Source organism: Cupressus sempervirens, chromosome 11 (assembly GCF_028749045.1).
Source record: "Cupressus sempervirens isolate cs-2001-9-10 chromosome 11, ASM2874904v1, whole genome shotgun sequence".
Lineage (NCBI taxonomy): Eukaryota > Viridiplantae > Streptophyta > Pinopsida > Cupressales > Cupressaceae > Cupressus > Cupressus sempervirens.
This window is the reverse complement of record NC_143128.1, coordinates 597533941-597559870: the sequence shown is the minus strand read 5'-3', so window position 1 is coordinate 597559870 and position 25930 is coordinate 597533941. Positions and strand designations below refer to the sequence as shown.

At 39.1% G+C, this 25930-nt stretch overlaps 1 protein-coding gene across 1 annotated transcript in view; it reads left to right on the top strand.

The window, feature by feature from the left end:
• The window catches only part of LOC149531093 (S-adenosyl-L-methionine-dependent methyltransferases superfamily protein), a 130711-nt gene extending 109239 nt beyond the window's left edge, over nt 1-21472 (top strand). The window contains exon 5 of the mRNA XM_089810528.1: nt 21009-21472. Within this exon, the coding sequence (XP_089666654.1) occupies nt 21009-21222 (214 nt within the window). The 3' untranslated portion in view covers nt 21223-21472. The remainder of the gene's footprint in view (nt 1-21008) is intronic.
• The last annotated feature ends 4458 nt before the right edge of the window (nt 21473-25930 follow it).

Here is a 25930-nt window from a genome sequence, read left to right as displayed (position 1 = left end):
GTTTTCCATGTCGCCCAACTTGTTCTTGATTGCTATCCTCAAACTCGGTACCATGAATTTTGTCAACACCACTACCTCCTGTCTGTACATCAGCTGCAACAGAGTATGTCTGGTAGTTACTTTATATGAAGTACGATATGCCCACAAGGTTGAGGGTAACTTCTCTTCCCAATCTTTTCCCTCAACTGCACAGGATTTATAAATTACTCCAACCAGGATCTTATTTGTGGCTTCCGCTTGTCTGTTGGCTCTTGGGTAGTACGGGCTCAACAGTGAATGATAGATTTTGAATTTAGTAGTGAGCAGTCTGATGACATGATTAACAAAGTGTCCTCGGTCACTTGTCAACTGCAGTGGAATTATGTACTTGGTGATGATTTGCTCATAAATAAATCTTGTTGTGCTTACTGCTGAGTTGTTTGGTAGTGCGCATGCCTCCACCCACTTGGTCAAGTACTCCGTCGCCACCATGATGTATCGGCACTTTCTAGTTTTGCTTACCTTCAGGGGTTCGACAAAGTCCAATCCCCATCTTTCAAAAAGCTCCTGCGCGTGTGAAGGATTCAGAGGCATGAAGTCTCTCTTTAGTGGTTTCCCAGCTCGTTGACATGTGTTGCATGCAACGACCCACTCTCTGGCGTTGTTGTGTACGGTTGGCCACCATAATCCTGCCAGTAGTATCTTCTGCGCAGTTGTGCCTGGCCCTATGTGTCCTCTTGCTGGTCCTTCATGCACTTCCTTTAGTACCTTTGGAATTTCCTCTAGGACGCATTGTCATAGAATCTGATCAGGTCCCATTTTGTATAAAAGCTCGTTGAATAACTAAAACGTCCGACTCCTCAGCACCAATTTCCTTCTCTCATTTGGTGGCATCTCGCTAGGAAATTGTCTCGTTGATAGATACTCCCCGATATGTGCATACTAGGACGGTAGTACTGTAACGTGAAATAGCTGCGGGTCGGAAAAATCATCATTAACTCCCTCTGGTGGCTCCCTCGATTTTATTCTTGACAAATGGTCTGCACTTGCATGACTTTTCCCTGGTCGCACCACGATCTATAAATCTGAACTCCTGCAATAATAATAACCATCGACTTATCCTTCCTTGAATAATTGGCTTATTTACCAGATATAGCAGTGCCTGATGATCTACATGGAATACAAATGATGTCCCCAACAAATAATGTCTGAATTTTTGTGCTGCATACACATTCTCCAGTGCCTCTCTCTCCATCATATTGTAGTTTTTCTCTGCCTTAGATAATAATCTACTTGCAAAATACACCACATGGTCCAATCCGTGGTCACCTGTCTGCGCCAGTGTTGCCCCAATGGCATAATTCGATGCATTTACATGAACATGAAACTTTATCCCAATTTGGATATGCTAGAATTGGTGCTGTGGCCAACCTTGTTTTCAATCCCTCAAAAGCTTCATTTTGTTTCGCTTTCCATTTGTAAGGTTAACCCTTGCAGGTGAGTTTGTCCAGTGGGTAGGAAACCTTCGCAAAGTTCTTAATAGATCTTCGATAATATCCGATGTGCCCTAGAAATGACTTTACTTTAGATACATCCGTCGATGGTGGCATCTCCAAGATTACACGAACCTTGTTCGGATTCGTCTTCAACCCTGCTTTGTAGACTGTGTTCGAGCAGCTTTCCGTGTGGCACCATGAATCTGCACTTTTTCGGATTCAGTGCTAATCTTGCTCGTCTGCATCTCTCCATGCATTCTCCGAGCGTCATTATGTGTTTCTCCTCTGTGCTAAAGATTGACTAGTCAGCTAGGAATGCTTTAAAACTTCTGACAGACATTTTATCAAATATGTATAGGATAATCCCTTGGAACATCGCCGGAGCATTGCACAGTCTGAGCGACATCCTGTTGTAGGCGTATACTCCATCTTCCACAACGAATGTTGTTTTTAATTTGTCTTCTTTGGTGATGGATATCTGATTGTACCTCGAGAATCCATCTATGAATGAATAAATCTCGTGCCCCGTCACTTCCTCCAGAATGCTATCCGTGAATGGTATCGGAAATGGATCTTTAATTGTTACCGCGTTTAGGCATCGGAAGTCTACGCATATTCTTATCTGCGTGGTGTCCTTTTTTAGAGATATCACAATCGGTGATACTCACTTGTCTGCACTTTAAAAATAATTCCTGCTTCCAGCATCTGATTGATTTCTTCCATGACCCGTGCAGCATAGTTTTTATTCATTCGGTACGGTCGCTTCCGTACAGGTATTGCACCTTCAATCAACCATATCTGGTGGACACATAACTCTGGTGGCACTCCTTTAAGTCTTTATACGTCTAGTCGAAGACGTCCTTGTACTCCATAAATATTTTGAACACTGCTGCCTTCAAAATTGGGTTCCAATCATCTCCTACAATAATATTTTTTGGATTCGCCTCATCTCCTAAGTTCGTTGTTTTCACCGTAGGCTCTTCATACTTCATCGGTTTATCTTCACTGAACGTATGGGTTGGTGTCTCATCCACCTGCGCTTCTCCCTCCTTTATTTTACTATACTCCTTTGGAAACTTGTTTCCTTCTTTTTCTTCCTTGACACCCAACATGTTGCAGGTCGGAAAGAGCTCGTAATCCTCCATCTGCCAGTGTAGTAATCCGTTCACCGAGTTTAGGTTGTCATAGTCGACCCTCTTTCTAATCTCGATACTCCATCTAGTTCCATCTCTTCTTTCCTTCATCATTACTCTCACCTTCACCTTCTGAGTTTGACGACGTTGCCTCTTCCCCTACCATTTGTGTATGGAAGTCAATTATGAATCTTTTGTCTCCGTGTTCCATGGATAGGGTGTTTCATTTCCAGTCATGTTTCACTTTTGCTTGCACCAACCAACCCCGTCCAAGGATAGCGTCATACCCTCTTCTTTTCAGTGGAATGACCACAAAATCTAATAAGAATGGTTGCATTCCAATAGTTACTGGCTGTGCCATCAAGGTTCCCAACAGTTTGATCCTGTGCTGATCTGCCGTAACTGGAATATAGGTGGTCACAGTGTGGGTTGTCCTAACTTTTTCCATATATCTTCCGGTAACACATTCACGCTTGATCCTTCGTCCACAATTATGTCTGTCAGTACGATTCCCAGAATATCCATCTCGACTATTGTCGGATGCCTTCCTGTCGTAAGTGCCAGTAGCATTGGGTCTGCTGCCATTGTTCCACTTCCGTCCCTTCTTGTTTCCTCCATCGCTTTCGGAAGCAGTGTCATATTTAGAACGACTGTCCGCAATTGTGGCATTGTCGGAAGGTCATTTAATTTAATAGGGACTTCCGTTTGCATTACCTGCTTTATCATGTTTTGTTTAGCTAAGTTCCTTTTTGAGGTATCAACAGTGTCTTTTACTTGCAACTTTCCTCTTTTCATCTATCTTTCTAGCTCTGTTCGCGCTTGCTGTAACCACTCTTTTTCTTCTTCTGCATCAAGATATTTCGCCTTCTTAGCTTGCTCCCATGTAATGGCTAGTACCTTCTCATCACATGCTTCGATGCTTAACAGATTTACCCCCTGTTTTCGGCATTTTGAATCTTTGTGCTCTCCCGGACCACACCATCTGCATAATAGTTGCGGCGTCTTCTTTGTGGTACAATCTCTGGCGAAGTGACGCCAGAGATTGCACGCATGGCACTGTATCATTGGCTGTCCACTCGCGTCGTACTGTATCCAGTTCCGACCTCCATTGTTATTATTGTTATGATTGCCACCCCTTCGGTGTCGATTATTGTTGCGATATCCTCCCAAAGTTGCATTGTTGTTTGTGTTTGTTCTGGCGGATTTTGACTTCATGTTAAATGGGCACTCCTTTATGGAGTGTCCCACAACCTGGCAGATATCACAGAATTTTTTTTTAGGCATGAGCCTTTTGTGTGGCCATCCTCTTTACATTCTGTGCACCACAATTCTCCCTTCATTGAGTCTAGATTCTTTTTCAAAATTTTAAATTCTTTCATCATTCGTAGCATATCTTTCTGTAACGCTCGAACTTTCTTGTTTGATTCTTCATCACTAATGCTACTTTCGGATGATAAATTGTTTGAATCCGACGATTTATGCTTCTTACTTTTGTTTGCTTTCCAAATCCATCGCGTGATTATACGCATCTGCGTACGGTGCTGGTGGTACAATCTTCATCTTCTTTTTCAGAGCCGGCCGTAGCCCCTCAACAAACCATTGTTTCTTCAATCTGTCGGTTGGTTGATCAGCTCTTTCAACCGTTTGCATAGGCACAGATTGTTTCGTTCTTTCTTTGCTTGGTGTTGTATATCTTTGCTACAATTTTGTTATCGTCCTGTAGTAGTCGGAACTCTGCTATGAACTCCTTTCTCACATCCGCCCACGTAGTCAATTTCTGAGGGTCGACATTTGCAAACCAATCAATTGCCACATCCCGCAGGGTCGTTGGAAACTGCTGAACCCAATCATCCTCGTTCTTTACACTGTTTGTTGTGCATATTGTTTCACACATCTTGTAGTGTCTGATTGGATCTGCCGTTTCGTCACCATTAAATCTGCCGTTTCGTCACCATTAAATCTGCCATTTCGTCACCATTAAACTTTGGCAATTTTTCCTTGGGTCCTGACATCACTACTTTCTTTTGATTCTGTGGTACTTGTGTACCCGCGCTGTTCTGCACACCTGCGCTGTTTTGTACAACCGCGCTGTTCTGTACAATCGCATTTTTTTGTACACCCGTGTTGTTGTACACACCTGCGATGTTTTGTACAACTGCGTTGCTTCGGACAGCTATCCTACTTCCAACAACCACGTTACCTGGTGAGAAATGATCTTCCTCAAGCGAAGTTGTTCGATTTTCTCCCTATATTCGTTCGTCGGGTGTGTCAGGAATGAAGAGTTCACTCTACATTCTTGCTCCTTCGGCACTTCGAGCCGTGCGAGTTACTTCCCTTCCGTTCGAATTCTCTACCCTTGGCGTATACAGGTTAATGAACTCCTCCCTTGTCTCTTCCACCAAATTTAATCGTTGTCGAGACTCTTCTAGCAATTCCGTGACACTCCTTGGTCTGCTAGGTGAATGCACTCCCTCCGTCTGTGCTCCTTCACCCCCCTCGGTGCCTATTGGCAATTTGCTGAAGTTTCTGTCTACGCTCCATTTGTTGTGTTAAAATTAAAACTTCATGTGTTGTACATATTTCATCCTTATCTTTTATCTTATTCCTATCTTTATTAAGCAAATTAGGCATTAATCTTCATCACACTTCCTTCGTTCCATGTTCGACTGGCAATGGCGCCAAATGTTTACCGTATAGGGTAAAAGGATACTTATTGCATGTATAGCAAGATATAACATAGAACAAATACTTTATTCATATACGTAATATGCTTATTACAATAACTCCAATGATGATGATTACAATGATGATCCAAAGTCCATTCTGGACGGTGTACATATACCTTCCGAAGGGGTGACTCAATCGTCATGCGCCCTTTTGGATACTATTCTACATGTCAGCGACAATATAGAATTTACTGACAACAGAGGTGTAATATAAGGTCGAGCTAGTTATTGTTGTAGGTATTCGAATTTCGTATTTTATTTGTACTTGTGAACTCCAATTGGAAGTTCAATGTTGTCTTCAGTTTTAGAGGTGCAAGATCCTCCCTATTCAGAGACTCACGAATTTGGTGGTTGATAACCACCTCACTCTACTCTTTTGTGCGATTGGCGGATAGTTCTGAGAATCGCTGGCTTGGCGATTCGATTCATGCCCTGTGATTTTTTTGGAGCCAGTGAATTGAATCACCAATTTTTTGTCACGAATCGCATGAATTGCCGATTCATGCAAAAAATCGCATGAATCAGCCTGATGAATTGGCGTGAGCAGCCAAAAGTGAAGACATTTTTAAAATAAAAACACATGTTTTTTAATACTTTTTTTTGCCTTTCCTCTTTGTCTTAACCCTAAAGGGCCTTCTAATTGTTTAGTATGAGTAGAAAAGAGCATCTTCATCTTAGATTCTTACATACATTTATGATTTGATGTCTTATGGATCTTCATCTTAGATTCTTACATACATACGTTTCATGGATCCTTATCTTAAATTCTTACATACATTTATGATTTGATGTCTTATGGATCTTCATCTTACATACATTCTATGATTTGAATCATTATGATCCTATGATTTCTATTTACTCCAGCTACAACCTACATTTTACATTTTACGTGTAACATAGTTACGTATGTGATGGATTTATCATTTATGTTCCATGTTTATGTAAACTTCTATTTGATGATGTTATAGTGTGTTTAAGTTATAATCAATAAAGAGTATGAAATAAGTTTTAAATTGTTGAAATCTCTAAATTTCAAGAGTTTTTTTAATTTGTTGATTCGTGGCCGATTCGATTCCGATTGATGGCCAATTCACGATTCGATTCGGCCTTGCCGATTCCGATCCAATCCCGATTCTCTTGACTTTGGATTGGTGAGATGTTCATTTGAAGACGAAATTGTTTTAAATTCACAATATTCTATATTGCATGTGCCTCATGATCGACTCCTATTTGTATTGACTCTACATCATCTTGTTTGTAATTGTTTCTATTCATCACCATAATCTTTGGGTAGAAGATAGGTAGTTGACACAAATAGAAGAATCAACACCGTACAACAAAGAATTGCAACCATATGGCAAGGTCATACAATAATCATACAAAGAAGATCGTAAAGAGAATATCGTGTCGGAAGCCAAGTCATAAACTGCCATTTAACATCAGTCCAACTGCATTGCGTAGGGGAAGGGTGGTGTATGGTGTATTTTTGCAGATGTACAACATTGTAATGCAGTCCACAATCCTCACATTCATAAGTACCACCGACTATCAAAGGGAGTGTTGCCATACATTGGACCGTATGGTGGGTAAGGGTGTGGTCTTTTGGGCCATACGCCAGGCGATTTGGGGATGCCAATAGTAGACTGGGTGAGTTGGGGAGGCCATATGACTATTAATAAATTACAAATTGATGTCTGCGCTTGTATAATGGTGATCTAATTTTCCATGTCTATTTATTGCTAGCTAATTTTTCCATGTCCTCTATTTGTTGTCCAATGGAAAAACCCAATCTAGATTGACTTGTGCACACGTGATCTTCACACTGATTGAATGCAATCATTACCCAATAGGCTGACAAGATTATGCTCTGATACCACTGAAAGATGCCAGCTAATTTATCAGCGCAATCTGATTGGTTTGTTAATCGAATTCTTTGCCCGGCAAGTAGTTTGTGTTTTGATGTGGTTTTTGAAGTTTGCTTGTGTTTTTAGGGGTTTGAATGATGTAGAATGACATGAATTTGCAGAATAACAACACTAATACTGAAAATTGAATGCAGAATTTGGATTTCTTTATTACAGCAAACAAAATGAAAAAAAAAATTTATTTATTCCATACAAGCTGAAACATGATATATTAGGTGTCCAGAGCTTGCTTGGTATGCTCTCTTATTTGAATGAATTTCCAGAATATGCTGATATAGGTGCTTCCAGGATGAATCAACATCACCAATGAGTTTTATTATTCCTTAAATGAATTATCGAAAACAATTTATGCATGTATGCTACAAATCTCTGAGTCTCCAGACAAGGTTCTCAAATTCTGACAGTTTTCCACATTAAAATGCTCACAGAACCCTCCTATACAATAATTCCACCTGGGAACTTAGTGATCTACAATAGTTTATTAATAACACTGAATTCTGTAACAAATCGAACTGTCAAAACCTTTCAATTTATTTTCCATCATTCACTTGCCACTCCAAAGGCATCGCCTACTGTTTTAATGGTATGGCTGCAATAGAAGTTGATTAGCTTGCTGTTAATGATTCCCAAATGGCTCGGAATTAAAGTCTACACATCTTCCTTGCTGCAAACACTGTATAACCTTATGTTTGATCTTTGTATGACCCTAAAATAGCATTCTCTAGGTGCCACAATGCTGGAATAAGACAAAATATGACTGGGGCTACGTCCAGTTAGCGTGGATATGAAAGTTTTCATTCCCAAATCCCTGTGTGTAGGTGCAGATTTAAAAATCGTAGACTTGCTTCCACAAAAGATTATAAAAGATGTAGTCTAGAATGCCCTAATGAAGGCCAAATTTTTCTTTTTGCTCTCTGAAAACCATAATTCTTTTTTAGCGCTGCACCCCATTTAAAGCATATTGGGCCCATTAGGTGGGGGTATATCTTTATTTTAAAAAAGTAACTTTTTAACATAATATTATAAAGTCTCATTATATTATTAATAAATTATAATAATAAGTGAATATTTAATCACTTTATTGTTAATTAATTTTATCGCCACTTAGAAAATAAAAATAATCACTTTTATCATTAATTTATTTAATTACCAGTTAGGAAATAATAAAATATTTCCTACTTTATGTAATGTCCCCTGTTCAGTCCCATGGGGTTTGAGATTAATATCTTACAATTTAATTGCAAGAGATTTTTTTCTATTCAAAATTTGTATATGATTCGTTTTTTTACTGGATCAAATGATATATTGGTCCTTAGAAATTCGTTATGATATCAATTTGACAAGAAGGGTTGATAATGTTTTGTGTTAGGGAAGCTTCAACTAATAAATGCAAAGAATATATACAACTCCACCTTCTATAACCTGAAGTTGATAACATTCTGGAAATTATAATTTGATTATTTTATACAATATTTGATCTGGAGATGCATATAGTATTAATGAAGAGAATCTTCATGGAGATCATCCTGGTCTATGTGAGAAGAATGCAATGTTTTCTCTTATATATGTATCCGGTTGTTGTTCCTAATTGTTAGCTTTATAATACTGCATAGGCAGATTATATCTCTGCCCGAATTATGTATAGTTGTAATAGCTCCCTTTGTACATTCTCCTTAAACCACATGATCTACTTGCACAAGCTTTCCTTATATCAGTGATATGAATGTATCCTTCCCTTCTCAGCCTTTTCTTTGTCCTGCAAGAGCGCTGCTCGCTATGCCGCCCAAGCTGCCTGTTGGCTAGCCAAGTGAGTGGCCAGCTCCTCCCAAGCCTTCGCCTCAACCTCTCTGGAACTCTTAGCTACAACCCTGTCTACCTCCGCACACTGTTGAGCATAGTAGGCGTCTTTATAGGCCACTACTATCTCATGTGCAAGCCTCTCCATGGTGCTGGTGATTGGTACCAATTCAGGCTCTCTAGCCCAATCTACCAGCATCTTTGGCGTCTCAATTGCTAACCACCCTCTTGCCTCAAAGCAAGAGCAGAACCATTCGGAGCACGTTCGCCGTATGTAGGCTCGAATCAATTACAATTCCCTTGTTCCGGTCAAGGCATTATGTCCAAGTACCCGACTTCTTTCCAACACATCCTCCTGAGCTCTAATGTATGTCGTGGATCCCTCTTTGTCCAACCCATAGGGTGTCATGTCCCCATTTTGGAGGCAATTTGATTTAATTAATTAGGTTGTCCAAAATAATGAATATTTTATGAGGATGACTAATTAATTATTTTTAATTAAATAAATAAGTGGTATTAAGTTAATTATTTATAAAGTTATCAAATAAATAAATATTAAAAGGTAACTTTATATTTAATTAATTTAATAAAGTGACTTGAATTATAAAATATTTTATAAAGTCACTTTATAAAAAAATCAAGAGTTCCCCTTTTGATTACATACATGGACTTTGTAAAAGGAAAAAAGAAGTAATATTAAAACTCATGTATTATCCCACATTGGCAAGACAGAAGCGTGGAGCAAGTGAGGAAGGGATTAAAAGAAAGAGGATAGCTCTCATTTATTCATGCTTGGAAATATCAAAGAAATTGGAGAATTTTCTGGAGATTATATCTCAATAGTTTGAAGGACGAAATCCCTTCAAGCTGAAAATCTTGACGCCATTGAAAGATATGGTCTTGAGATTCAACATAGTAGCAATCCGAAAAAGCGGATATGAAAAAGCAGTCTGAAAAAGCGGAACCGAAAAAGCGGGTACGAAAAAGCAATCCGAAAAAGCAGAATCGAAAAAGCAAGCCGAAAAAAGAAGTTCGAAAAAAGCAAAGCAGAAAGGGCAGCATTGAAGGAAATTATTACAGCGATCTACAACCAGGTTCTTTTGTTAGTATAGCTTTTTAGGGTGTTATAAGCTTTCAGCTGTAAGTGTGCATTATACCAGCATTATCATTTTTTTTAATCCATGTAAATGCCAAAAAAAGTCTTGGCCATATTTCATGAGCATTGGAAATTTCATTGCAATTAAGGAGATAATAGTTGCTAGTGTCATTTGAGCAATTCAATATTATTATTTATCAGCTAGTTAGTTTGCATACCAACTGTTTGTAAAAATGTCAGTTGGCTGCAGGTGTTCATTTTTCATGCTTAGATCATATATATGCACTGAATATTGTCAAAATTAGTAGCACACTCATGTTAGGTCATTGTGTAGTCCATTGTAGTCTTCTAGCACAAGATTCTCATTGATGCGAATTGAAGAAAAAGTCATTTGAAACTAGCTGAAATACTATATCAATCATACGTCTCTTGCATGTGAATTGTTTGATGAAATTCCTTGAGCTTTCATCAGCATTTTTGAGGGCAGATTTGAGGAGGGTTATTACAGTGGTATCAGAGCTTGCTTGCAAAGTGTTTGACGAAATGACAAACAACTGAAGTATAAAGATTTTTGGTGTTTGAAGAAGTTATAACCTATTGGGGTCATTACATAGGGGAACCTCTCCTTGTCCTACTGCTTATCTTGTTGGTCCATATCGATCTCTATTCCTGCTGTAGCAGCCGCTTCCACCTCCTGTTTGGCCTCCTCATCTCTTGGCGCACCCTTGGATAATGGAATCCCCGTCTCTTGTGGTGGTGCTGTTATTCTAGCCAAAACCTCCTCCTGTCTTGGGGATTGAATGGAGGCCCCAACGTCTGCAGGATTGAGTTGGAACTGTTGTTGCAAGAACATACTAGCCTTGTCCATCACTTGAACCTCCTCAACCTTGGGTTGTGCCAACTGTTCCATGCTCACTGGTTCGAACAACAAGGTAGAAGAAATGGTGATGATAGCCTCCATGCCAATCACCTCTAATCTGACTTGAGGCTCTGGTGATCTTCTCTCATCTGCCTCCATCTCCTGGTGCATCTCCATTGCACCTTCTGCTGGAGCTATATCCACTACATCTGGGCTAGTATGATTTGGGGCAACTTCCGTTATGTGACTCTTAGCGGTCATCTCTAGAAAGACTACTTCCGTTTCCCTTGTCACCTGTTCATTTACCACTCCGGTGGTCTCAGTCATCACCGAGGGTGGTGTCATAACAATAGGTGGTTTCCTTTGGCCAAATGATGGGATCCAATTAGTGGAAGTGGTGGATACCAAGTATGCCATTGTGGGTTATAGAGGGGGTGCAAAGAGTGACCTAGGTGGAGACAATGCATGGGTCACCTCATCCTCGTCCTAAAAGTTGTCGCTCTCCGAATCACTCTCCGTAGTATCTTTTCAGTCGCTATAAGTGTCATTGGTGCTCAATTCGTGCATCACCTGCTTCTGACTAGCCAGTGTGCCATTTGTATCTAAGTGTCGTCAATAAAATAATGTGGGTTCCCCCTGCACCAACTTGCCTTTTGACAGTACCTCAAACACATCAGCAAGAATTTGATGAAGTGTAGCCTCCAAAAATAATTTGATGGCGTAGTGGGGCATTTAAAATGTGCGGTGTTGTAGCATCATAAACTCCTCCATTTGATCAGCCAGGACAGATGCCCACTCATAGAGCACCCTGTTTATGTTTCCATTCATGAAAACAATTTGCGGTTAGGCAATATTGAAAGCCTTACATGCCCCTATTAGCTAGCTTTTCATGACATCCAAGATACACCGCCAAGGCCCTTCCTTGACAAAGTCACTTCTCAACCCTCTACTCTTGGCGCCTTTTATGATAGAATCAAATTCGTTAGCAGTGAGTTTTCGACCCACCAGCTTAAGCCAATATTCCTTACGGTCCTGTGGAAGTTTGTGATTTTTGGTTACCACCTTGCAGCTTCCTTGTCTTGGAATACCAAGAACTCTGGAACAATCATGGGCTTTGAACGAAACAATGATAGAATGTTTTTTGTATTTGAATGACCTCCTCTTGCTATGTTTGTCATATGATTCAATTACGGTTCTCAATACCTGCTCAAACAACCAGATGGAAAATACTGGCATTTGGAAGTCCCAATGCACCTGTGCGCACACTGGTATCTGCTTGATGAGCTCAGTATTTGGCGTCTCTTGCCACCATCACCTACATTCTCAAACTGAACTATACGGTGGGAAATGTCCGCCTTTTGAGAAGTTTGTTGTACTTTCAGATGCACCTTTTGTTTCTTACTACTAGATGGGGCTTCCGATCCTACAACACGAACACTTGAGGCCAAGACTCTTGTATTTTTGTTCATATTGGAACAATCTGCTTTCAGTTGGTCCTTCCACTGTCGCCTCTTGCCTGTCGACTCCATGCTTTAATCCTCTCTTTTTTTGTCTTATTATGACCAAAATGGTTAGGGTTTGGATGCAGTGCCCACGATCTCCTTCTTTTATGTTTGGTTTCTTTTCCCTCGGGAATGGATTTGTGCCTCCTTCCTTTGGTGGCTTGTCTGTGATTGCCTTAATTGCCTGCACCTTTCTTTGGCACCCTTAGTGTCCCCTCTGCGTGCGTGAATGATCTTTGCCGCCTTAGATACCTCTCTGCAGTTGGTTCCACTCCTTTGAGTATGTCCACGGCAAGTGTTTTTGCGACACTTTATGTTGGTTGCCGTGTCTCTGGCTTCCTTCAGAGTTCCCTTGTTCTCCATCTTTGGTGGCTTTGGCTTCCTTCCGTCCTTGGTTGCTACTTCTTTGCGGACACCTAACAACTTCTGCTATGTATCCCCTGACGATGTGCCCAATCCTTCTCTCCTCCGCTCGTCAACCTTGTTTGTGGCCTTTATGTTGTCTCCCTCTCCACAGATACTTCTCTTCTTTTTGCCTTCGCAAGTTTCTCCTATTCACAACTCTTGCTACTTGCCCTTTGATTGGTGGTGTTTGTCCAACTTGGCTGCGATGTGGTAGACTTATGGTGTCTCAACGGGGTTTAAGGTGTTTTTGCAGGGTCATAGTGTCTGCTGGGAGGTCTAGTGCAACTGTGGGATCCGCTGACATTGCCGTTTGGGTTCCCTTTTTTAATTTAAAAGTTTAATTGTTTTTTATTACTTAATTCTCATAGCTAGTTTGCTTGGTGGGTCGCTCTGTCCTTCATGCCGTTGATGGTAGATTTTGAGTTTCGAGCCATTCACTGAGTTAGCTATCTCCGTCCATCGAGAGTCCATATCTTAATGGCTCTATTGTTGCCGACTTCCCATATTCTGTAGGGTCCCTGCCATTTCACCTTGAACTTTCCGGGTTTGATCTCGTTTCGCCTATTGTACCTTAGTACCAATTGTCCAAGATGGAACCTTGTCCACTTCAAATGTTAATCATGCCATACTTTACGACGAGTTTGCGCTACCTCAGTTGCCCATTGCGCCATTAGTCGTCATTTGTCTAGCTTGTTTAGCCTATAGAATTTCACCCTAAAATTTTCCATATTGCCAAGTCTATTGTCAATTGCTATCCAAAGGCTTGGAATCGTAAATTTTGCCTGCACAATTGCTTCTTGCACAAACATGAGTCGGAATGGTGTTTGTCTTGTTGTGACTTTGTAGGTTGTGCAACAAGCCCCAAGTGCTGATGGTAGCTTCTCTTCCCAATCGGCTTGCTCCACCCCGCATGACTTATATATGAATGACACTAGATTTTTGTCCGTTGCTTTTGCCTAGCCATTGGCTCTCGGATGGTACGGGCTCGATAGGGAGTGGAATTTTTTGAACTTGGTTGTGAGCGGTCGGATCACATGATTAACAAAGTGACCTCCCCTATCACTAGTCAATTGGATAGGGATGCCATAACGCATGATTAGCTGCTCATAAATGAATTTTGTTGTACTTATTGCTGAGTTGTTGGGCAATGCCCATGCTTCCACCCACTTTGTGAGATACTCTGTTGCTACCATGATGTAGCGGCATATAAGCTCAACTTGGCTTCAAGGGTTGAAATCTAAACCCCATTGTTCGAACAACTTCTGGGCATGTGATGGATTGAGCGACATAAAATCTCATTGCAAGGGTTTACCCCCACGTTGACAAGTGTCGCAGCTGACCACCCACACTCTGGCATCATTGTATAGCGTAGACCACCATAGCCCCGCCAAAAGTACTTTCCTTGCCATTGTGTCCGGTCCCATATGCCCTCTTATCGAGCTTTCATGGGCTTCTTGAAGGATGCTTTGTATTTCTTCCTCCATGATGCATCTTCTCAATACTTGGTCTGGCCCCATTTTATACAACAAACCATTGATCAAGGAAAATGTTCTGCTCCTTAATGCCAACTTTCGTCGTTCGCTGGGTGGCATCTCCCGCGAAAATTGTGAAGTGGATAGATATTCGCCGATGCTTTTATACCACTTCGGAAGGATGGCTATACAAAATAAATGCGCATTTGGGAAGTCAACGTTAACTCCTTTCGGCGGCTCCCCTGCCTTGATCCAAGATAGTTGATTGGCTATAACGTGGCTCTTCCCTGGTCGCACCACAATAGTGAATGTAAACTCCTGGAGTAGCAACAACCATATGCTTACCCTCCCCTGAATAATGGGTTTGTTTACCAAGTACGTCAACGTGTGGTGGTCTACATAGAATGTGAAGGCTGTTGCCAACAGATAGTGTCTGAACTTTTGTACAACATACACCATTCCTAGAGCCTCTCACTCCATTGTGTTGTAGTTCTTCTCTGCCTTTGACAACAATCTGCTAGCAAAGTAGATAGGATGATTGAGGCCATGATTACCAATTTGTGTAAGTGTTGTGTCAATCGCAATGTTAAACATGTCTATGTGCACGTGAAACTCTTTATTCCAATTTGGGTATACCAGAATTGGTGCCCCTAGCAATCTCATCTTTAATTCCTTAAAGGAGCTTTCTTGCTCCGTACCCCAAAAATAGGGTTCCCCTTTTCTTGTCAGCTTGTTGAGGGGGCATGAAACTTGAGCAAAGTTCTTTATGAACCTCTTGTAATAGCCGATATGCCCTAAGAATGATTTGACTCCATTGACATCGATCGACGCTTCCATCACCACTATCACACGTATTTTGTTAGGATTAGTTTTGAGTCTCGTCTTTTACATAGTGTGCCCCAACAACTTACCCTAGGGTACCATGAATCTGCATTTCTTTGGGTTCAGTACTAGCCTGGCCCGACAACACCTTTCCATGCATTCCTTGAGTGCTACCAAATTCATGTCTTGTCTACTATCGAATTGTACTCGCTCGAACGGTGTATCTGAGACAAAGTAATCATCGTGTGCTCGTGCTCCTCCGACACCTTTAGCCGCACTGGTTCCCTCTTTACTTCTGTTCGGGTTCTAAACCCATGGCATATGTAAGTTCAAAAACTCCTCCCTAATCTCCTCGACCAAATTCAATCTTTGCCATGTCTCTTCAAGTAAGTCCTCGGTACTTCTCGATCGCAGATGGTTAGGCGAATCCTGCTCTCCATTTAGTGGACCTCTTGCGACATGGAAGTCACCCTCCGTGACCCCACCGTCGTACCCATTAGCGAGTTACCTGAGGCTTTTTTGTCGCTCGACTTGTTGTGCAAAGATCAAAGCTCTTTGTGCAGCGTGAATATCATCATTATTTTGTTCATTTCTATTTTTATTTTTGTTCAGTTGATTTGGCATTAATCTTTAAAAAATATCATAGTTAACAAGAACACTTTTATTTAAGTCTCCGTACATCATTATGGTCATTTGTACAACCATTACAGAGGTTAGTGCTCTTTTTCATTCACTCTCTACTCACATTCCCATGGCCTAGGGCTCATGGGTGGGACCTTTGGTTGTTTTCATCACGCTCCTTTGTTTCCTGACGGTTGCATTCGCGGAAGTTCTGAAGGGTTTGCTGCCTTCACTGCTCCCGCATGATCTCCTTGCGTTGTCGTCTCTGTGCCAAAAAGGCTTGTGCAAAGAGTTTGGGAAATTGATGCAACAGTCGATTGGTGATGGGGCTCACGTTCAGTGAGTCCCAGACACTGTCCTCTAAAACTTCTTCCTGTACAACTTCTCTTTAGATGAAGGAATGTGGAAGTTCTCCGTTAGTTCGTGCTCCCCTTTGAACAGTTTGGGAATTTCGTTTTTGTTCACTCTCACGTTCTCCTCTAGAGGTATTCCCATTTACTCTATTTGTGGTATGCCATTGGTCGTGTCACTTTCCCTAGATTCAAACCAGCAACGACGCCAAATGTTTACCCTCGTGGGGTAATAGAGACTAGTTACATACAGAAAGTGAAGTACTCATCGTGAAATGTAAAGAGAGATAATATTATATTAATTCATTGATCATCGTACACAAATGTACTCCATACCAACATGTCTCAAATAAGGAAATAATGCAATACATAGTGTTCAAGGGGTTGTGAGGCGAAACGTCACGACTGTGTAACTCCCTCGGATGTGTCAACCATCTAACTATCCTGTAACTCGACAACAAACAAAAGGGGATTCACCAAATGAAAAAGTGAGTAAAGGGAAGGTTCAAAAAACGACATTAGAATAAGCTGAACCCATTAAGGGGAGGAATCCTAGCAGCTAATAAGGGGAGTCAAATACCTAAATGACAAAAAATGTATAAAGAAGGAACTAAGGTAAGGAGCGTGACATAGAGAGGGGACATGATAAAGTAAGGGGCAGCCGATAACAAACAACAAAAACTAAATTGCCCCCATTACAATGTATTATGTGTATGAAATTTGAAAGGCGGAAAACCATCAGGGGAAGATAATTAGTAATAAAGGCAACACAAGTAATAAGTAAGAAAGGCCACACAAGTAATAACAAATTGCCGCCACCCCGTCCCTATATAATAGGGATCAATGAAATTAAACAGGAATAAAAATAATAATCATTAATAAAGTGAATTAGGACATGATTAAAAGAGGCAATCGGGTGGGTTGAAGATGCCTAGTAATAAGAAGAAATAAGTAAGATCAAAGTCTTTAACATATTCAAAGTTATCCACAACATTTACAAGATCCATTCCGAGCCCTAAATTGGGAATTAGAAGCAAATTAAGCGTAAATCCTATTCGGGGTCATTACAAGTGATCATAGTGATGGTTGGTTCATTCATGTTGCTTTATCGTTGTCATGATCTCTTTGTAAAGCCTTAGGATTGTTGACTTTTTCATGCACTTGCACTACCATTTTCATTTTGATTTCCTACCTCAAACTTTCTTGCTAGCTTGATGAATGACTTTCAATTGCCTTGTTGCTGCCCCCATGCAGACCTTGGATCTCTTCTATGTTGCTCTTGGAATCCCTTAAAGTTGTGACCTGAACTTTGCAGCTCAAACTCTTCCTTTTTCTTTCATCTTGGTTGAGTCGTTGAAGTTGTAGTGTCCTTTTCTCTATGTTCAATCTTTAAATCTTCCTCGTGCATTTTCTCAAGCATCCATGTCGTTTCCTCGCAAAATAAAAGAAAAATGTAGTGTTAGTGCACATGATTTGAAAACTTTCCTTTTAAAAACTTTAACATTTCTATCACAACCTACCAACTTCTGATTTTCCAAGTTTAATTTATTCAATTTCTCTTGCAAAACACCACAGCAAACCATTTGATTTCATGATTGTAATGTTGTACGACTATCGAGTTGTTAAAAGTTCAAACTTGTAAGAATTCACACCTCTGCTTCTGCTCTACACTTTCAAATTAGCAATTGTGTGTTGGATTATGATTGTGAATCAGGCATTTTAGCTTCTCCTTTATAGGTGCCCTTTCAAACAACATGACTGCTGGAGAGTTTGGGAGGACCAATCTGATTTGGTTTCCATTTGTTTATAATTTAATAATTTTATTTATTTATTTGCAGGCCAATTTGGTTTAGCATTGAAGTTAGTTGGAATTGCTTTATCTTTATGAAGTGATGATTAAGTTTCTCCAAAGCATTAACAATGGAGCCCAAGTGAGGTTCGAATTCTGATCCTCCTTGTGCTCTAACTAAATTCACATTGCAACACCATGATTGATCTTAAAATCAATCCAATTTCTTTTCCTTGTAAATCAGAATTTCCTATAATCCTTGAAATTTTGATCATTGTGATTCAAATCTAACACTAATTGTTTGGACTCCATCAAAAACAAATTGAGACTTTGGTTTGCACTGCAGATCGTGCCCAAGAAAACTGGGCAATTTTGGTATTGCGCTGGGCTCGGAGCCCCAAAAAGGTTGGAAATCTGATCTTGCTTGGGTCAGAGCCCCAAGGAAGTTGGAAGTCTGACCTTGCTTGGGCTCCATCCCGAGATTGGTCTCTAAAAAAGATTTAAAGTGCTGAAGGATATCAGCATGCTTGTATTGTTCTTGTTTTTTTCAATCAGAAATGCACATTAGATTTCTTAATCATCATCCATTGTTACAAATGTTCACTGAGGTTTGGTCATTTTCACAAATGAAGCGATCAAATCAGATTAGCTGAGTGCAAATCAGAACTCACATGTCGATAACTTTAACATTTTCTTGGCCATCTCTTCTTAATCCTTTTTATTGCCTTGCAAGCTGGATTCCATCATTTGTTTGGGCTCATTAGAAAGTTTGCTGCGTGGAAATATTCGGACTGCTGGGCTTGGAGGCCCAACACTTGACCAGAAATCAGGATTGTCTTGGGCTTGAGCCCCAAGCTTTGGTGGAATTTAGCACTTGCTTGGGCTCCAACTTAGGATTTGATGCCTTTGGGCTTTGACTCAAGGCCTCTTCAGAATTCTGCGAATTGATAGGTAATCTCTCGTGTAATCGCCCAGATTTTCACTTCATTTTCAGGCCCTCAGCCCATCATTGTTGAATCCAAAAACATCATCACTGCATTGAAACTTGCATAAGAGCTGGTTGGAAATTGCATATTTAACATCATGATCAAGTCACGCTTGAAGATGGCTCTTCATTTTACTAACTCATGTCATTTCTACAGCGTTGCAAATCTAATTTCACATTCATCTTGGATTTGAGAGATTTGGGAGGCCCACAAATTTGGAAATTTGGGTATGCTTGGACTCCCAGCCCCAGGAAAAGGGTGGAAACCAGGCCCCTCTTGGGTTTCGAGTATAATGTCTAAATTTGGCTAAATGTTGGAATGTTGACTTCTTCAAATCAGAATTTGTCCATGATTGGATTTCCCTCGACATTCAATCCCATTGAAATGTTTGCCCAAGATTTCTTTCTCCATTTGAGATCAATTTTCAACTGCACACGGATAATGACTTGCAACTAAGATTTTGACTAACAGCTAAAACTGTCTTGCTTCTAAAACTTGTCTAAAAATTTCTATCTTACCAACCCTTGAGACTTCAAAATGTTGCCATACTAATACCAAGACTAACAACCGCTGACTGCCAAAGAAAAAAAAAGCCCAAGTCCCCATTCGCAATGGCCTATGGAGCATGCGTGTTTTCAACACAACAGTAACCATGTTGTTTTATATGTTGTATGGGAGCTGAATCTTTTCTTTACAATCATTAAAAACATTAGACATTAACATATTGTCAAAAAATAATCATTTTAACTTTTCAATAAAGTTTAGAAATTACAGAATTAGAAGAAATTGGAAAACTAGTATACTTAAGCCTCAAGAATGCTCTGAAAATGGCCTCGGACATATCATAGTTTGTGACAAATATGTAAATCTCATTCATCTCCACATAAAACTGTCTCCATTCCTCAGATTTCACCCATCGTTTGCAGCATCAACTCGAGCAGATGGGCTGTATAATGTTCAAAATGTATGAATAAATCTTGGTTCTACATGTAATATGGTTTCTTTACAATTCCTTTCTCTGTCAGGGACTATAAAAACATTCTTATTAAGGATCGAAAGATTCTAGAGTCTAGCATTTGACAAGGTCAGCAATGAAGCGTGCACATTTCAATTGCCCTTCATCTTCAAGTACTTTCAGGAGTGTTTCCTGTCAAGGCCACATTATAATAACACTTCTTAATGACCATTTTTTGGATTCTTTAAATTATTTCAAATGATGGAAACCTCTAATTTCTTGTAAAATCTTTGATTCATTTTAAGTCTCTTACCATGATCTCTTCTTAGCCACAACATCATTAAAATGTACATTGCAATTAATGGACGTATGGGCATTGTTGTTGCAGTGCCGTTTTCTCCAAACTCCATTTCTGGTCATGATATTATTGACATCATGTTTCTTCCTTTCTTATCTCCGGTAACATAGCTCCTATGTTGTAAATCTTTTGAAAATCTATTTATCAAGTAGTCAACTATTCTAGGTTAGTCGATTATTACAAACATTGAATTCTTGTTGAGAAGATTAATCTATCTTATCTGGCACATCGATTTCCATTGAATATTGAAATGTCTTAGCTGTGTAAATATTTAGTTCATCAAATCTTTCTAGTTAGCTTTTGATTTCCATTTGCCTGCTTAGTCTCCTCTTCTTTCCTGGCTTAGGATATCAGGTTAATGCATGCTTGCTGATTTATGTCTCTTACTTCAACTTGAAACAAAAAAACCAGTAGTTGTTGCAAAGACTGCCAACATTGTCTGGCCTCAAATCCAAACGAACCAATTGGAAGATAATTTCCTTCCCATGTATTTCAGTCTTTGGATCATCTTACCTGATTTATTACTTAAGGTATTGAATATTTGCAAATTCTATTTCATTTAAAGTTGCCTATAAAATAAGATTGTATCACTGACAGTATTTCAGTGGCCTGAGTATGCTATTGCAAAGATCCTAGTTCATTTCTAAATGATAGGATACTGAAATTATCAATTTGGAGAAGTTGAAGCATATGTTATTGCTAACGTTATTTTTTGATAAAATTGGATGCATGAATAGATGGACCTTACCAGAAATTAAAGATTGCTTAGAAGAGGCCAGATTCAATTCTGTACATTTTTGGATTCGTGAAATGCCAGATATACAAGGGGAGGAAATGGAGGACTATGATGTGAATGATAATGTGAAGTATGAAGAGATTTCCAGCTTCAAGCAGCAGGATGCGTGGAATGCATACATTGTTGGTGTTAAAAATAAATCTGAGACAAGTTGATGTTTTGGACATTTGGTACTATGTAATTTGTGTTTTCACCCCTTTTTACTTATATTTTGAGTTTTTGGTTAGTCATCACCGGTTATGGACATAGGAAAAATTTGAGTTTTGCCTGTTCTTTGTTGAAATGACTTATAGATAATTACAACTATATTAGAACTTTTTATTTTCGTGAGATAAGCTATAGGTTGAAAATCTGTGTGTACAGATGCTAGTGTTGTTTCATCATGTATGAAGAACTTTTCCGAAATTGCATTGTCTTTGATCCATAGTTTTAATATTTCAATTTACCCTATACATTGAAAGAATTTCAACACAAGGAAAGAAAAAATAATAGTTTATTGTGATTTGGATAATTTCCCCAAGGTATCCATCTATTGAATGTACACTTATAACTAGCACTTGTATCAACTGGTACAAGGTTGTAGTCGATATCATTTATCAGTTTCACATGGATTATCCCATTGCAGTACCAACTGGTACAAGGTTGTAGCCGATATCATTATCAGTTTCACATGGATTATCCCATTGCAGATTTGTTCTGGAACAAACATATATTTATAATTGTATCCTTATGATTACATTTGTTTGGTTTCTGAAAGGAATGAGGTAGGAAAAGCCATATCCAACAGCCCCTCGGTGTTATAATCATTTATTGGAGAAGGGTCTATTTCAGGGCAGTTGATGACATCATCAATATTGTCCTCCAGTTCCAATGTCTTCTTAATAATTTCTAGCTCACGACATCTATTTGGCAATTTAGACATGAATGATGATGTGCATGGAACACTATTTTTAGTTAGATCTCCATCAAGTTCCATCTCGTTATTTGGTATCACCATCTCTTCCTTTGTTTCAATGCTATGAAGCATGCTCAAAACATCTGTTCTTATTTATGGGATTTCCGCTAAGCATTCCACATCTATGGTGACATCACTATAATATGGGTCATGTTTGACTTTGTATTGCAGTGCACCTATAACTTGACTTCTACTCACGTAATAATCATAATAATGTCCTTGTGTATGCACTCTTCAAATAATGAGCACATCTAATTCCTGTATTCTTTGTGGAAGCACTTTTGCAATGTTTTTTGTCTTGTGCAAAGCTTATTGTGTGTCCACTGTATTTAGACTGCCCCACAAAACTATGGTTGACTTGCAATATTGGGTTGATTTTGGCAATAAGCATCTCTTCCACTTGGGTTAGTCTTTTCAACACGAGGTTGCTCTCTCGGGTCCATGTTGTTCATTGGTAAGAATCGATGTATCACTTTCTCATTGAAGCATTGCCCGCAAGATGGATTCAAGCTTGATGACTGCAAAAGCATGCCTGGATAACATTCTTTGCACGTAGTGCATATTTGTAAGTTTGCCAAGGAGTCTATTTGGTGCTGAAATGTTTTTAATGCTTTCATAAAGTTAGCATCTCCATCTGGTAGTGTTGTGACTTCTAACTCCTGTTGTTTTTGGGCTTCTCTATGTGATGCATAGTATTGTCGATTGTAATCTTGTTGTCCTTGTCTATTTGTGCCTTTTGCACGTCTATGGATAACTATTTCATCTCTATGGAGTGCATAGTTTTCCCATTTATTTTGCGAGCTTTCTCTCTTTGGATTAGTATCTGCTTAGAATCAATTTCACTTTTTTCATTGCAAGATTTCATTGTTTGGATTTTAAGAATTACATTTTAGTTTAGGGTTTTCATAATAATTGCATTTACTAAGAAAGATAAAATCAAGAAACCAACTGTTATAGACTATCTATACTGTTATTTAATTCTTTATAGTTTTTGATAAGATAATATTATTAATGTCCAACAAAAGACCACAATGAGGGTCTAGGGGATTGGAAGCTTACACCAAGAAAATAGCAGATAGACGGAGCACCAAACACTGTTCACCAAAAAACAAGCACAACAAAAGAAGAAAAAAGCAAGAGACATCATAGAAAATATTAGGTATCCGTCTTCGCAGGGAAAAAGTCCAACAACAATTGATCAGTGTAGCTACTAGAGGCCTTGTGATGAAGCCAAGTGCTATGAGAGGAGTATCGTTGGCGAAGAGGTCCCCTGTGGGTTCTCAAGCTCTGGAATAACCCATATTAGGGAAACTATATGGACGCTTCACACCTCGAACCAGAGTTAAAGGTGAGAAGAAGGTCGTAATAAATTGTGCTTGGGCTTGACTCCTGGGAAATGAAAGCTATAAAGTATGATCACAAAGTTGCAAGGACTCATGGAGATAGAGCACAATGCAATGCTGATCGGTGTACCTGAAAAAATTCAAGAGGGATTTGCAATCTCTAAATAGATAGTAAAATCCTCCTTTAATCTCGTAGTATATGGGGCATCTAAAAAGAAAATGAGTCTTAGATTTTGCCTTTGCTAAGGTACAAAGTGTGCACACTCGATCCTCTCTGGCAATATGGTGATCGACTTGGATCCGAAGTTTGTGTGAGTCCACTGTGAAGGAGCCAAGGGAGATACACAGGGCCCGTGTCTAGTATCTGTCTAAGTACTTAGGGTGAACAATAATCCCATCTCGAATATCTAAGAAGTGCTCGGTGTAGAAAGTCATCATTAGATGTAGTCCCCCCGGAGGATCCACCCAGGTTCGTATGATATATTGCCTGTAAATGTCAAGTCTGACATGCTCGTTCAACTGCTCTGAAGAGGGGAGTAGATGAGCAAGAGCGTCTAATGAGAACTAGTATGGAGGGAGACGGTCAGTGTCAATCCCAATTGAACTCAGCAAGATAGTAGCCTGAGCATACCAACAACAGGCTCTAGTAGCTAGATCGGAGTCTGCAATAGCAACCGAGGAGCAGTAGGCTAAGTAAGGGTCTTTGTGTTGGCCTTCAGCCGAGTTTGCAAAACCACGAAGATGGTGGAGAAACCAGATCAGGTAAAAAATGGTTGCAAGCTTGAATGGGTGAGCTTGAAACTCAGCCAAAATAATATTGTAGGGGGTAGATCTGTGACATTTGATAGGAAATTTAATTCTTATATCAATCTTATGTTCAATAAATTAAAACACATCTAAATTTCAAGTATTATACATTTAATGTAATCCAATATCAACAAAGAAAACCTATATTTTATCTAATATATAATTCACCATCAAACACATAAATTAGAAAATGTTGTAAGATATAATAAATATTTATATTAATGACAAAAAAAATGTAGACGTTATTCATATATATGTACCTTATGATTAGAATACAAATAAATGAAGTATGATAATTTAATATATTAAACCTATTGATAAAACTTTTGACAAATTGTCATAATCCAAGCAAGATACTCTATTAATGGTCTTAAAATAATATTTAATATTCAAACCTACTTTATTATTGAGGTAGTCACCCCTATCATATCAGTCTTGTGATATTTTGCTAATAACTAATAATTTTCAAACTAATTTGTTTTGCAATTCTCTTAATAAGCGACAGACATACACCAAGATGTCACCCACATGAAATGTTTACTAAGAGGCCCAGGCTGTATAGTTTACTTTCAGTGTCCAATGCTATGTGTCACCTTCTTAAACTGTTTAAATCTAATATTAGTGTGGCCTTTTGCAAACTATATGAAGATTACAGATGTGTTGGCTATAACATATCCATGATATTAAATCTGCATTGTGTTGGATAAATGTTTTTTCAGAAATGAACATTTGCACTTAAAATATTATGTTAATATTAAATAATATGATTAATTGTTTAATTTGAAATATTTTCAATGATTTTTAAATAAGTATATAGATAAGATAAGATAAATTTATTAATGTCCAACAGGAGACCAACGAGGGTCTAAGGGACTCGAAACAGTACAAAGGAAAAATGCCAGCAAGGGGAGCACCAAACGATGTTTGCAGAAAGAGCATGAAAGCAAAAAAACAAAAAGAACCAAGAAAAGGAAGAGCACCAACTAAAAACTCCTCATAGGGGAGAAGTAGTCCAAAATGGAAAGGTGTGCATTAGAGCAATTAGGGGCTCTGGCCAGTCGCCTCTGAGGTCTACAAAAAGTGGTAGTAGTAGTAGAGAGACATTGCTAAATGTGATCTTTGCGGGGTCTCACAGATCTAGTGTAAATTGAGGTAGTGCAGAGAGGCCGCTTCAATCCTCGAGTAGGAATTGTATGACTTAAAAAGGAGGTGATGAGCTGCATAGGGGCCGGTGTCAAGCAAAGATGGAGTTGTATAGTGTGCTCACGAAGCTGCATGGTCTCCTGAAGGGAGTGCAAGACAATGTTGGTCAACATATCTGAAAAATGAGGGAAGAGACCGACACTCTTTGAACAGATAGCAGAATCTCTCCCGGATCTCATAGTAAATGGGACAATGAAAGATAAAGTGGGACTTGGTCTCACCATTCCTAGAAGTTCCTAGGGGAATGATTATAAAAGTATATATTTTCTACAACTACTTTTTTCTTCTAATTTTATCAGTAAAATTTAATATATTCATTTAAACAAAATCTTACTACTGATCAATAGAAAAAGTGTTGAATTATTCCTATAACAAATTCTGTAATAATATCTCATTTGACGATGTTTTGAACAAAAACAACCTACTCATATAAAATGATAAGAATCCTTGCTTAAAAGAAAAATAAATAAACTACTCCATTGTATGGTATGCGTTTTCATTTTTCCTTATATATGATATGGTGTTAACAATGATTAATTACAAAAACAATGTCGG